The 14,637-nt window shown below is 52.6% G+C and overlaps 1 protein-coding gene across 9 annotated transcripts in view; it reads right to left on the bottom strand.

Annotated features, from left to right (window-relative positions):
• The window catches only part of PAX2 (paired box 2), a gene marked incomplete at both ends in the record, with an annotated part of 87,627 nt that overhangs the window by 37,118 nt on the left and 35,872 nt on the right, over positions 1-14,637 (bottom strand). For 6 of the 9 annotated variants that reach the window (XM_080693607.1, XM_080693608.1, XM_080693609.1 and 3 more), the window contains one exon: positions 13,978-14,097. In XM_080693607.1, the coding sequence (XP_080549733.1) occupies positions 13,978-14,097 (120 nt within the window). Of the gene's footprint in view, positions 1-8,177; positions 8,247-13,977; positions 14,098-14,637 lie in introns of all 9 variants that reach the window. The other 3 variants (XM_080693606.1, XM_080693602.1, XM_080693603.1) reach the window with 1 other exon arrangement.

The raw sequence follows: 14,637 nt of genomic DNA, 5'->3' as shown, positions 1-14,637 counted from the left end.
CGTTGGCTGGACTGTCTCTAGGGTTCAGTGTTCATTTAAGAGGGACTTTAACCTTCAAGAATGAACTCAGAAATGGGTAACCAGGGTGGTAAGGGAACTCTCTCACGGACAGGAACCATATCCTGTGGGAAGCCGAAATCTACTTGGGATTCAGCCCAGAGGTTGCTGAGCGCTCAGTAAACACAGTGGAATGAATGGAAGGGAAGGTCGTAGGAGGGTGTCAAATAGAGATCTTTACCACCACCCACTACTGTACTGGTACACATCATGATTTCTACATATTTTAAATAAGAAGAAACAGATTCTGAGAGATTATGATATTAGCTAATGTTCCAAAAGCGACAGGAAGCAGCGTGGATCCCAAATCCAGACACCTGGACTTTAAGTCCTGTGCTCTTTCCTAGATCCCACAGTGACTCAGTAGAAAGGTAAGGAGTGGCACTGTGTGTCTGTCCTGCGTGTAGGCAGGGGCTGTGGCCTGTCAGGAAGAACTGCTGGAAGGAAGGGGGTCTATGGTGAGTGGCAGGTCAGACTGAATGACTCGAATCTGAGGCTGCGCCATGTCACCACCCTGAGCTCAGCCCTTGGCCTCCCTTGTCCCTGGAGAGAGCCTTTCCCTGTCTTAGCCACTCCCAGACTCCAGCCCATCTCCTGCTTTTTCTTCTTAGCCACTTCCCCAGCCTCCTGCGCAACACACAGCTACATGGTTCAGCACTTAATGACCACCTAGTTGTGTGACGTGTGATGCCTTCCCCAGGAGACTATAAGCTCCTGAGACCTCCTTGCAAAGTTGAGCCCAGTGGGCACTTAGGCACACCCGGACACAGAGATCCCCAGAGAGGGAAGCGCACCATCCCAGTGTCTTACACACCAAAGCCAAGTCACAGGCTCCCATCTCTGAAATCCACTCCAGGACAGAGGGATGCTCTGAATAACCATTAGGGCCCTCAGATTTCCTAACCAATCCAGAGGGAACAGGGAGAATGGGGGAGATCTAGAACCTTAGGGAATTGTATCAGCACCGTTACTTTTCCCATTTTGTTAGCTCCTCACTCTAGAAAATCCCCCAGGTTGCCCACTGCCAAGGCACAGCCAGTCAGAACGCAGGACCCTTGTGTGAAGGAGAGGAGGACAGGGTGATGCAGATGGGGGAGGACGGAGGGGAAGGCCAGAGACATGGCAAGGGAGACACAGGTGGGAGGCAGAGAGGGCTGGGCTCTGGGTGGAGGCAAGGGCTTCCTGAGGAGCAGCTGCCCCGCTGGGCATACTAAGTGGGCAGGGAGGGCTTGCTGAAAGTCTGCAGAGCCCTCCTGTGCCCTCCTTGAGCTCTCAGGGACGGGTGGGGCCTCCTTCCTGGTGCTGCCCCCACCGGGCTCCAGCTGGGGCCAGAACCAGTTAGAAACCTCTCTGGAGCCAGAAGGGAAGGGGGCTTTGTTAGCTCAAAGGACACAAGCAAGGCGAAAAATTACATACCAGGCCGCCCTAAGTATGCTTGTTTAGAGAAACTGCTTGCATTTATGAAGTCTTTGGTGCGGAAAGCAGGGTTGCAAATGACTGCATCAGAGCGACAGTAAAGGCCATTAATTTCCTGTTATGTTTTCCTGTGTTGGGGGCTTTATTAATTTAATTTTACACTGTCGAACAACAGCGAGAGCTGACACTGCCACACCGCCACGGCTGGGGTTTTCTTTCTGTGTGTGTAGCAAGGCTTTGCCTGACATGCAAATCAACGCTATTACCAGAACCAATAAAGATGTGCGGACGGGGGAGGGGAGAGGGAGGGCAGCGGGGGCCGCAAGGGCCCAGGCCATCCTCCGCCAGTTCCTGCTGCCCTGGGTGCCTAGCATCTCTTGGCTGACGGGAGCACCCTCCACAATCAGCAATTTCTGCCTACCCTTCACTCTCCCTCCTGTCCTTTTCTCTCCCTCTGTTGTCCTCTTATGTCCCAGCTCCTGGCAGAACTCGAATACAAAAGACATGATGTTCCCAGAAAGAGGCAGGAGATAGACTTCTCATCATCCCTAGCGGAGCATGTAAACACAGCCACGGGGCACACACCTGCAGGGGGAGCGAAGGCCCTTGCTACACACGTCCCTTTGGTCCCTTTTCTCCTCCATACCCTGTTTCCTCAAACGTCAAGGATCCTGGCCGACTTACATAATCCTAGTGCCACACACACAGTGCACAGGAGGAAGAATCTGCGATGGTAGGTGCTCCAGCTAGCTTTAAAGTCTGCTGAGCGCTCCCATGCCCTAGCACGGCAGTCGTCTATTTCCTTTGAATTCTCAGAAAAAGTAAAAAGGTCTTGAATAGTTTCTCCTTAAGAGACTGCAATGGCTGTCTTCAGTAGCTGCAAGGTACTCACTTGGTCTAGACCCAGTGTTAAAAAAAAAAAAGAGAGAGACATGCGTGCGCCAGGCGTGGTGGCGCACGCTTGTCATCCCTGCGCTTGGGAGGTGGAGACAAGAGGATCGCGCAGGTTCGAAGCCAGCCATGCTGGCTTAAGAGATCCTGTTTCCAAATAAAAAAATATAAAATAGGTCTGGGAGTGTAGCCCGGAGCTAGAAGGGTTTCCAGGAACCCCAGTGCCACCAAAAATAAAATAAAATAAAACAAAATAAAATAAAAAGATGGATGACCCAATGGTATCATTTTTTTCTTTTTTCAGTACTAGGGATTGAATACTAGATAAGTGCTCTACTACTGAACTACATCCCTAGCCCTTTTTATTTTAATCTGAGACAGGGTGTTGTTAAGTTGCCCAGGCTGGCCTTGAACTTGCAATGCTCTTGCCTTAGCCTCCTGAGTTGCTGGAATTACAGGTCTGTGCCACCGCCCCTGGCTTGAATGGTTCCACATCCTGGAATGTACCACATCTGCATGGGCCTGATATCTACTGCCTCAAGACCACCCATACTATCCCTCACCCAAAGCAGCTCCTGTGAGCTGGCTGCTCCAGGAGGCCCACAGTGTCTGGGCTTAGTCCACCCAGCAACCACATTGCCCAAGTTTCTGTGCTTGTCGCATCGCCAGAGAGGATGGAGATGGCAGGTGGGTAGGGGTGAGTGGAGGAGAGAGTAGCTCCTGGAGCCACTCCTCCCAGACACACCATCTGCATCCCTCCTTCCAGCTCCAGGCTGCTGTGGCCTGGGGTGGTGTGTGTGTGTGTGTGTGTGTGTGTGTGTGTGTGTGTGTGTCTCCCTCTGTCACTGGCTTGCTCGCTCTCCTGCCCACACTTTCTGCTTCAGGAGCTGTTTGGCAGGCTCTGAGAGGCTGCTGGAAGGAATCCAGCTCTCCCGAGGAGGAAAGCATAAACTTCATAAACTGCATTTACTTTAATGCAGGTTCCTGGGGCTGCTTCCCTCCAGCTAGTCTTCCCTCCCCTGTCTGCTGTGTCTCCATCACATTTTATCCCTGCCCTGTGTGCACCCAGACTTACACACACACACACACACACACACACACACACACACACACACACACACGGCAGTTCTGAAGGAAGCAGCAGCGCCTGGGGTGGAGGAGCAGGCACGGGGTAAGGGCTCCACTCAGCGGAGTGGAGAAGCCTCAGCCGAGGGTCCTCGGCAGGCCCGGGGGGATGCCCGCACCCTGTCTCCAGTGGAGGTTAGCACAAAGGGTGCTTTGAAGCAGGCAGGCGGCCTCGGGAGGGAGGGGATGCTGACATTTCATGGGGATGGCCAAATGAAGAGCCACCTGGAGGCTGGGCCACAGGGCTTCAAGGAAGGGAGGGAGAGCAGGCAGGGCCTCCGCCAGGTTGAGGCTTGTGAGGCCTCTCTTGTCTGCTGCTGTCAAGGTCAGCAGGTTCGGGTTCACCGAAGGGTCAGGTTGGTTTGAATTACTGGCTCTGCCGCAACTCGGCTCTGAGGCTCGTGACCGGCTTCCAGCCCCTGCGCCAGGCCCCACCCTCCCCCAACCCTCCTGTCCTGTCCACCCCCACAGGGCAGAATGGGAGGGTCCCAGAGAGCCCTAGGACCACCGCAGCCCTGAAGAAGGTGTGTGTGGGGTCCCTCCCTGGGCACAATGGTCTGGGAGCCTGCCAGGACCCATTCCTCTGGCAGGCAGTGATCCCAGGTCTCCCCAACCCTTATTCTCTCCAAACCCACTTTCAGAGGGGTCCCCGTGCCAGCTGCCTGCCCTTCCCGCTGCCCACTAGTCTGCAGAGGAGGAGGCGCTCTGGGAGGCGGGCCCACGAGCAGCAGGGCCTGGGGGACACCCTGCGCCTGGCTCGCCTCTCCCGGAAGGGCAGAGCTGAGGCAGCAGATTTCTTGCCTGGTGCCCTTGCCAGGAGGGGGAAGGAGAATGGTGCCTACCTGCAGGGCTGGAAGGCAGTTGCCCAGGGAAGAGCAAGAGTTGAAGACACTGACATAACTGGTACTCAAGCGAAGGCGCAAACATGGCAATAGGGCAGAGAACCTGCCGGCCCTTGCTGCAGAGTTTGGAATAGCTGCACCACACCTGCCCCCGTGCAGTGGTGGAGGGATGCACACAGCCCCTCTACCGCAGATCCATGCATTCTCTCCTGGGGTGGGCCACTGTCTATTCTGACTTTCTGGTACTATGTGACAAAATATATACCCTTTGATGCTAGACCTCAGAGTACTTATTCAAACAACCCACAATGTTGTTCGTTCACAATAGCATGAATTAGTTGGAAAATAAAGATAGCAATTTGGCTGCTGTATCTGGTATGAACACAGGGATTTATGAACAAATTCCTAAATTTATAAACCTCTGTCAGTTTTACATGATGGCTAACCCCTAATATTTCCTCTCAGAGAAAACAAAACAAAATAAAACAAACAACAACAACAAAAAAAAAAACCACAAGTCACAGCTGGGCAAGGTGGCACACACTTGGAATTCCAGTACATGAGCGGCTGAAACAGGAGGATCACAAGTTTGAGAACAGCCTCAGCAAGTAGTGAGAATCTCAACAACCTAGTGAGATCCTGTTTCAGAATAAAAATAAAATATGATGGAGGGTATAGATCAGAGGTAGAATACCCCTGAATTCAATCCCCAGTACCACAAAAAAAAGAAAAGAAAAAGAAAAATACAAGTCACCTAGCTAGGCATGGCGGTGCACGCTTGTAATCCCAGCATTCGAGAGGCTGAGACAGGAGGATCATGGTTCGCAGACAACCTCAGCTACTTAGTGAGGCCCTCCACAACTTAGTGAGACCCTGTTTCAAAATAAAGAATAAAAAATAGTGCAGGAGGTATAGCTTAGGGGTTGAATGACCCTGGGTTCCATCCTCAGACCCGCAAAAAAAAAAAAAAAAAAAAAAAATACAAGTCACCTTTTTACAGGGCCCACAGTAAAGGTTTTAATAAACATCAACATATCCTACACCTACCTCTGTAGAATGATATGGTTAGCTCTTGGCCAACATTACCCAGAGAGCTAGAGAGTTTGGCTAAAATATGTAATCCAACCAAGATAGAAAAATTCTCCCCTTAGATATAACCAGTCTAATTTCCCTGGTTATCAGGAAGACATGATCATGACCATGAATATGTGTTCATAAGTGGGTTTCTTTTTCTGGTGTCTTGGTGAATGCTCACGTTTGAAACTTAGCTATTTCTTGAACAGTAATGGACATTAGCCAGGTTCTCAATATGAGTCAGAAAACAAACAGAGGCTGAGCTTTGTGAATGCAATTAAATTCAGACATTTGTCTAGGCAGAGGGTCCCCTTGGTGTAGCTTTGCTTTCTGAGTTTTCAGAGGACCTGTCGCATGTGGGCCCGGATCCGTGCCACGTGCTAGGTAGTATAGTGCACAAGGAACCATATAATCTCAGCAATAATCCACATGCCACCTGATGGCAGCTCAGTCTCCCCCCTAACTGAGGTTTAGCCTTCCATAGTTCCATTTACCTACAGTCAACTGCAGTCTATAAATGGGAAATTCCAGAAGTCGACAGTTCATAAGTTTTAAATTGCGCACCTTTTGAGTAGCGTGATGAAATCCTGGGCTGCCTCGCTCCGCGCTGCTCATGTGTGAATCATCCTTTTGTTCTGTGTACCCACTCTGACCAGTTATTCACTTAGGAGCTGTCTTGGTTATCAGATTAGCTCTCATGGTATTGATATACTGCTATAATTGTCCTATTTGATTATTGTTGTTGTTAATCTCTTATCAAGTCTAGCCTATAAACTAAACTTTATCCTATCTATGTGTAGGGAAAAACAAAGTGTGTATAGAATGGGTACTATCCATGGTTTCAAATCTTGGGAGGTACCCTGTGGATGAAGGGGAAAGAAAGAATGTCTAAGAAGGAAATCAGATAGCTGGATATGTATGGTTGTATGTACACATGTGTGTAAGGATTAGGCACTAAACAGACATGATTGTGTACAAGTGCTAGGAATCAGTATAATCAAATCTAGCGCAACCTCAACATATCTTCTGGGCCCTCCTCGGCAGCCCTCTCGGCTCCTTCAGGCTGAATCCTGTCCCACTAAAATAGTGCATGCTCAGCAAAACTTCCCTGAGCAATTCCCAGGCAGGGCTAGCTCAGATCCCTCTCTGGCTCTGCCAGCCCTCCCTGCACTGGGACCAGAAGGCTAGGCGCAGGCTCCAGCCTCTGCTTCATGCCCAGCCTTCTCAATGTAGACCAAGCTTACCTACCAAGCAGATCACATACACACATGCCCCAGCCGCCTCGGCCAACATGGCAGGCTGCGCCCAAAGACCCAGGGCCCTTGGCAGCTGGCAGTGGCCAGCTTTTCCTCTTCCTCTGGGTCCTCCTGGCCTGCCTCTTCTGATACCAACCAGCTCTCCTCCTACAGCCCCTCCAAAGGAGAGCTAGGAAGAGAGTTTGGACCAGGGCATGCCTGGCTTCCTTTACTGAGATCCACCGAGTGTAAGCCAGTCATGGAGGCAGCCTACAAAGGCGGCGATCGCAGGCGGCCAGGAGCGGAGCTGCTCAGGTAATTGGTTTATCTATCTGGAAGCAGGGGGAGCAATCTCAGCACAGACAGACTAGCAGTAAAGTCTCTTCCTTAAGGCTATTTCCTTTGTCTTTTCAATTGCTTGCACATCCATGTGAGAGAGGGAGAGAGTGTTAAAGAGAGAGGGAGAGGGAGAAATGTTAATTTGTGAATTAATGGCTTTTCTCAGCGGAATTGTAAATTCAAATGTCACCTCACACGGTGACACCACGGCTGGTCTGCTGAAGAAGCAATGATAAGATCCCCCACCTCCCTCGGTGCCCCTCCCTCCCCAAAGATAGCTGTGGAGTGGAACATGCTACTTTTAATTTGCAATAACAACACAACAGAGGTATGCAGTAATGACTGCTGGCTTCTACCCTCCTCCTGGCTTCCTGCCCCCCAGTCCAGGTGGCTCCCCCATTTCCTCTCCCCACCTCCTTCTAAAACAACACCTCACCTCACCCTGGTTGCCCCCCACCCGGCCCCAGCCAGGACCTGATCACATGGGGGGTGCCTTTGGAATTGACGATGCTGCAACCCTCTCTTCTCCTTCAATAATCAGGGAATTAATGACCCTGAAGTTAAAGTGAGGCTGATACCGAGGCCCTGCCCAGCGTTGGGAAAAAGCCTTCATTGTTTTCAAGCAGGAGGCGGGCAGCAGTGAGGGAGATTCATGGATGGAGATTGAATATGCAATTTTCTTTCACCTTGCCAAGAGCTGCCCCTGGGCTGTGCCTGGCCTAAATTTTTCCTTTTACCATCTCTGCCTTATCCGGCCCTCCCACCTCCCTTCCATTCTTTCCAGAAAATTACCTTCAAAATTGATTTCCACTTTTACAAACAAATATAATGGGAACACAGGAAAAAACTTGGGCCGTGATGAATTAGGGCTGTCAGGTGCTTCCAGGTCTCCTTTGCTTTTGTTTTACTACCCGATCTGCTCTTTGTTTTTCCAAGGGCTGGAAAAGCTGCCCCCCATCCACTGAGTGCCTGACCCTTCGGGCCACCAGGGCCTCAGCCTCATACCCCCTCAGTGGCCCATGGCGGAAGTGGTCCAGGCGCTGAGACTCCATCAGCCTCTTGGGCTCCCAGTGGAAGCCTGAGCCACCAACTCCTTTCCACTTTCTACCCCTAGGAGCCCGCTCTCTGGATGTTCTCTGACCCCCACCCCAAGCTATTTCCATTGACCCCCACACCAGGTTCCCTCTGGCCCTCATACCTCTTAAAGTCCAGACCAGATGCAAACCTCCACCTCCTCTAATGTGGGCAGGATCAGTGTATACCTCAACTAGAGCAAATGAGAGATAGACAAACACTGAGAGATCCCGAAAGATAGGCAGGTAGAAGATTGGGGGCTGGACTTCAAGATTGGGAGACCAGGCTCCTCTTCAAAGGGTTGCAAGGGTTCTGAGCTACAGGTAATGGTTCCCAGTCTCAGTTTCTCTAGGGTTGGGCCCCAGCCATCCCTATCCAATTGCCAAGGACAGCCTATCCATTTGCCAAGAGAGGTAGGATGATACTATGGGCCTTTCGGGCCTGGACCCTGAGCGCTCAACATGCTCAGGCCTGGCTTGGAGCTCTGCTTGGTCACTGGTACTGGTATTCACACACACGGTCACACTGGAACTCTCCCAAGCATCAACACTATCTAGAAAGCTGCATACCTTCCCAACACGTAACCTTCCACATTCCCTGACACCTGAAGATCTGAGCAAGATAGAACTCACACACATACTCACACTTACATAAACCTTGAAAAAAATTACACATGGTCCATGATACAAGCATGTTTTCCAAGGTAAATAAATAAACTTGCACTGGGAGCAGAAATGTACACAGATGGACAGAGGGAGTGGTGCCCCCATATTAGCAAAAAGGGGTCTTATATTTATTTATATACATAGAAAACACCTGTGGAGGCTAGACAACGACATGTAGCCCAACAGGTAACTACGGAGCAAACGAATAGGTAGAAATGGACAAAGATTGTCCCACTTACGCAGGAGAGGCTGACTGCTCTGGTCCCATCGTGTTAGCTAATCCTGGCTAAAGGTTGCCATAGTTACAAGGTGCTGCACCAAGCTTAGGAAGCCCATGCCCAGATAAATTTCTTTCTGACACAACTGCATTTCCCCATGAAGCCTAAACCTGCACTTAGGCTTTCTCTCTCAGATGTTGATTCACCCAACTCCAAGGTGCCGTGGGCACAACACTGTGACCCGTGATCTCATGGGGGCTTCTCTGTGGCCCCTGTGAAGTGAGAGTTGTTACCATCTCCATTCTACAGAGGAGCAAACTGAGCGGATGCAGGTTTAGTGGCTTGTCCAAGGTCACACGAGTGAGTGCACTAGGATTCAGACCAGCCGTTCTCGCTCCAAGGCTCACATCTTCCCACGGAGACCAGGCTTCCGGGACGGCACTCTGGCCTCAACCCTGCATCCTCCTTTCTGAAAGGAGTCTTTGCAGCCTTGTCTTGACTTGACCCAGAGTTCCAAGATAAAAGCAGGTACCGCTCATATCCACAGCTTATCCCCCTCATTGGCTCCAAGGCCAACCTGAGCAACACTCTTGGGGACCTCCAGGAGGGAAACGGACTAAGGAAATGAACTGCTTCTTCCAGTTACAGCCTCATCCAAAGCAGAAGGGAGCCATTAAAGGCAGTGATAGGACTTGGCCGTTCGCAGCCATGCAAACCCGCCCTGCCTGCAGACGCACAACTGCACTGGCTTGGCACCACTCAGCTGCACAATTCACTGTGCACTTAATTAATAGGATGCAAAATCACAGCCCCCTGCAATCCCACGCGCCAAAGGCTGATACCAACACACCCCCCTCACACAGATGAGCAGACTCTCAGCATATGACTTCATTTGGATTTTTGGACAAGTTATGTAACTCTCTATGCTTCAACACCACCACCGGTAGACAGCACTGCACTGGGCCGCAGCCGAAAACCATGGGGAGAAGGCAAAGGACTTGAGGTTTTATTTTGTTTTGTTATTTTGCAGTGCTGGGATTGGAACTCAACAGGTAAGTGCTCAACCACTGAGCCCCAGCCCCAGCCCAGAGTTCAGTTTTTCAGCCTGATGCTGGGGAGGGTGTTACAAGTGTCTGTCCTCTAGCCACAGACACAGGGCCTGCTACATTCAGGGATTCGATGTCACTTCAGTGTCCCAGGGAATCTAGCCCAAATGTACCCACCCATAATTGTAGCTAAGAGGTGAAAATTTTCGCAGGGTACCAAATGGGGGTTCTTTCTTATTGGACTGATGTGCAGCCTGCCTCCTGGGTGCTTCATAACTTGACTCCCTCATCTGCCCCTGGCCTGCCCACCTGTCTCCTTCTGGGAGCTCCCAGACTCCTGGGAGGAGGGTAAAAGCTTCTTGAGTGACATATTACCCAAGGAAAGTCTGAGCCTTTTTTTTTTTTTTTTTTTTTTTTTTTGCAGGTCTGGGGATGGAACCCAGGGGCATTGGACCTCTGAGCTACAGCCCCTGGCCTATTTTTTATTCTTTATTTTGAAACCGAGTCTCACTGAGCTGCAGAGGGCCTCACTAAGTAGCTGAGGCTGTCCGCAAACCTCGATCCTCTGGTCTCAGCCTCCCGAATGCTGGGATTACAAGCGTGGGCCACCACGCCCGGCTAAGTCTGAGCCTTTCCACACTTCTGAAGGCCAGAGTACAGGAGTCTCATGCAGCCCCATCACTGCCAGCTTTTCCCCAGAGTCACAGCTGATCGACCCTTTATGAATATTCCCACAGATATGATTGCTGCAGATACTAATAATGCTGTCCATATTCTGAGTGCCAATGCCAATAACGCTCTGGGTATTATCACTGTGAACACCAATAACTACTGCTGAGATTGTCCCTGCTAATGCCAGCACACGCTGCAGTGATTGTCCTCGCTAATGCCCACCACCGTGACATTGTTAGAGCTGAAGAATAGGCCGCGCTGTACCCAGAGGCAGGAACCGGAGCAGCTTCCTGGAGGGCAGAGAGGCACGCAGCTTGCCCTTGGGCTGTGCCACTTCTGAGGCCACAGTGCCTACGGCTGGAGGCGGGCCAGCTTTGTGGGGACATCGAGGGTCCTCCTGGAGGAAGATGTGCCAGGTGTTCCACTACTTTTAGGGTCCAGTCCCTGGACGTGTGTCCCCAATCCCGAGTCGGTTACTAGGGAACTGCCCAGGAGCTGAAGGACACTTGGGTGTCTCTGCAGCCCGTGCCCGAGGCTGCCTCCTGCGACCAGCCTGCCAGCTAGCTGCCTTGCTACCTTGGCCCGACTGCAGAGTTGGGCTACATCATCTTGACACATAATTATCTCCTCTATTCTTAATCATCTGAGCTGCTCCCTAATGCAAACTGGGCCTGACTGCTGGGAAGCACTGGGTGGGGGCGGGGAGGAGGGCCGCTGCAGGTCTACCTCTGCTCTCTCCCCGCCCTCCACCCCCTTCCCACCTGGGCCCATGCATCCGGAGTGGGCAGTGGGCAGGGAGGGCAAGCCTCCCTTGCAGGCCCCACCTCCAGGGAAAGGGCCGCTCCACTTGGCTTGGGTTTGGCCCAAAGGAGAGGGAGTCAGGCAAGAGAACCCTCACAAAAAATGGTGGGGCCTATGATCCTCCTTGCCAACCGGCTGGCCCCAGCAGGTGAGTGTTTTGGAAGAAACTTCAAGGCAGCCATTATCCCTCACCTGAATACTTCAACTGCTTCCTGCGCTATCTTCCTGCCGCCATCACCGGCACACAGCTGGAGGATGAGCTTCCCAAACCCAGATGTGCTCCTGTCCCTTTCTGCCTTTAAAGACCACCCCTGCTTTCTAGAAAAGAAGTCCTTACACAACCCAGTTTGGGCCTGCTCTCCTGTGCCCCTAACCCATTGCCCAGCTCTACCTTGCGCCACTTACCCTCATGCCTACTCATCCCTGCCAAAGCTGCCTCGCCTGCCTGGCACAGTTTGCTCCATCGGATAGAATTTCAGGCTGCCATTGTCTGTAATATCCCCCAGCCATCGCCGAGGCCCCTCCTCAAAGAGCAGCTCCACCTGGCAGCGAACTCCCTCCCACCCCAGCTCCCCGGGCCTGAGGCCAGATCCCCAACATGCACCATAGCTGATGGGCCTTTCTGCTCTCTGGGTTCAGAGGGTATGAGCTCCTTAAGGACAAGAACCGTATCTTGTTCTGCTTGAAGATTCTCTCCACCAAGCCCTTCTTGTATTTGATGTACAGGAAGGTTCACTGAATTCAATGGACTCAAAACAATGAAATGTGAGCAGCTGCTCAGAGGGGAGCACTTTGTTCCCGGCCTGCCCAGCCCTGGGTGGCCACAGCCCCAGGCCAGTGCCTCCCTGGCCCTAGCTTCCCTTCATGGCCCATCGGAGCCCAGGCAGCAGAGGGCACGAATGGCCCCAAGCTCAAGCCCGCGGGGGTGGGAGGGACCGCAGAGGGGTCTCTGTGGCCTCCCTGGCCCCTAGACATCTCACACTCTCAACAATGCAGGGGTTGTAGCTAAAGAAAACCCCTTTGAGTCTGAGAGGCAGAGTCTATCAAAGCACTCAAGGTGCCAGGGAGCTTGGCTAAGGCCTGAGTACGGGAAGCCCCGGGGAGGGCTGGGACGTAGGCCCTTTCACTCTGCCTCCCCCTGCCCATCAGGGGCTGCCGCCAAAACAACCACAATGAAATTTAGTGAGTGGCAAAGGCCGTGGCAGCCAAATGGGTTTGGATATTTTGGAAGAAGGAGAAACAGAGCCAGACAAGCTGTTTCCCTGTGAAACGAGGCCATTAGGGCTTCTGGACGGAGGCCAGCCCCAGGTCATCACTGTCTTGCCAGGCCTAGGTCTCTCCTATGCTCTGTCCCCCCTGCCGGAGGCCGGGGCCCGCACACTCTCTCCCCTCTGCCTGGGCCTAGGGCATCCAGACCGTGGCCCAGCTTTGCCCCGATTCTCTGCTCTTTATCCCTCAAGGGCTTGTCTATGCTTGGGCTGACCATAGAACTTACTGTCCAAACAGAATATTCTTGAGAGAGAAAAAGGAGGAGCTGCATGGACAAGATGCAGAGACCACGAGCATAAATCGGGACTGTCCTCGGCTAATGGGATATAACAGTCCCATGCTTGACTTTGGGGGATTCTGTCTATTTCGCGGGAGATGCCTTGAAATCTTCCACCCCACCAAGGCCAGGGGGTTACCGCTTCCCTAGCTGGGACCATGGGAGAATTGGGGCAGGTAGCAGGCCTGAGACCCTGGGCCTGTCAGTCTGCGTCGGGTTTCGAGCATCTAAACAGAATCAGATGGTCCTCAAGGGACCCCTTGTCTCTAGTTCACCTCCACTACTCTCTCTCTCCTTTTCTTCTCACCTCCTCCTCTTCATTCCCCATTCCCTTTACCTCCCAGCTGTGCAATTGGCTGCCCCTTGAGGGCTGGGGGAATGGAGGAGAGGGCCGCAGGGAACCTGCATAGTGTCTGCTCCCATGGAGAGGAGAAGAAAAAGGTCCCATGTCCAGCTCCTCAAGTGGTTTGAATGGGGGCAATGTCCACGTGTTCCAGAGAAAGAAGACCAGGTCAGCCGCACATGACCTCACTTCCCACCTTCTGATGGTTGGGATCAAGCGAGGACAGAGCAGGCTGGCCTTCCATCCTTAGGTCAGGGACCAGCTGTCCCCCAACCTCGAAAACCTTCCCAAGGTAAGCGGTCGGTGGCTCTCTCCTGACATCCCCCGGGGACAGCTGGGGTGACTCTCAGCGAAGGTGAGGCGGTCGGGGCTGAGCAGATGGTGAAGCCGGTGGCCCCACCAGCAACCTCCCTCTCTCTCTCCAGGAGCCAGCAGGGCAGTGGGGGGACCTGGGCTTTGCTACTAAAACTGATCTCACGGCAGAGCAGCTGCGAGGCCAGGCAGAAACCGGAGCCCCTCATCCAAGGACAAAGCGCGCAAAGGGGAAGCCGGACCTCCTCCCTCCTCCCTCCCCCCTCCTCCCTCCTCCCTTCTCCCTCCTCCCTCCTGCTCCTCCCTCCTCCCTCCTCCTACCTTCATCACGCTTCCTCTTCTCACCGTTGGAGCGAGGAATCCCCAGGATCCCATTGATGGAGTAGGATCCCACTGGGTCATTGGAGGCGCTGGAAACAGGAGGGGAGGCCGTGCTGGGAACTGGACGAGAGTAAGGAGGAAACGCCGTCAGGAAAGCAGTTGTGCGCAAAGCCGGAGCCCGAGGTTGGGGCAGAGAGGGGCGAGGAGCCCACATCCCCTTCTTTCTTCTTCAAAGGCTTAAGGGGGAAGCACATTGCCACATACAGTTCAGGCTGTCGTTACTTCTATCCAGCCCTGCAGTAAGTGGTCACCCTAGGCCTTTTCTGAAGACCTAGGGTTTCACCAGGGGGTTCAAGCCCTGCCCCTCTGGATGGATGGAGTGCAGGCCCAGAAAACACCTAGGTGGACTCTGTCTGGACCGTGCCTGGGCTACCCTCTGGAGAGCACAGCTTGTCTGAACCCCAGGGCTGGGCAAATTCTCCCAAACAAACCCCAGCACATTTTTCTCAGTCTCCTGAGTGGAGTCTTCACCAACCGTGATTAAAGTCTGGAGCTTTCAAGAGCTCTCTGACTCTGTGGGAGACACAGGCTGGTGTGATGCTCCCTCAAGTGCACGTTTTTCTTTCCCAGTTGCTTCTGGTCTTGAAATCACTTGAGAAG

Source organism: Muscardinus avellanarius (genome assembly GCF_963383645.1).
Source record: "Muscardinus avellanarius genome assembly, chromosome: 4".
NCBI lineage: Eukaryota > Metazoa > Chordata > Mammalia > Rodentia > Gliridae > Muscardinus > Muscardinus avellanarius.
The sequence above is the reverse complement of the archived record's forward strand: the minus strand, read 5'-3'. Positions and strand labels throughout refer to the sequence as shown.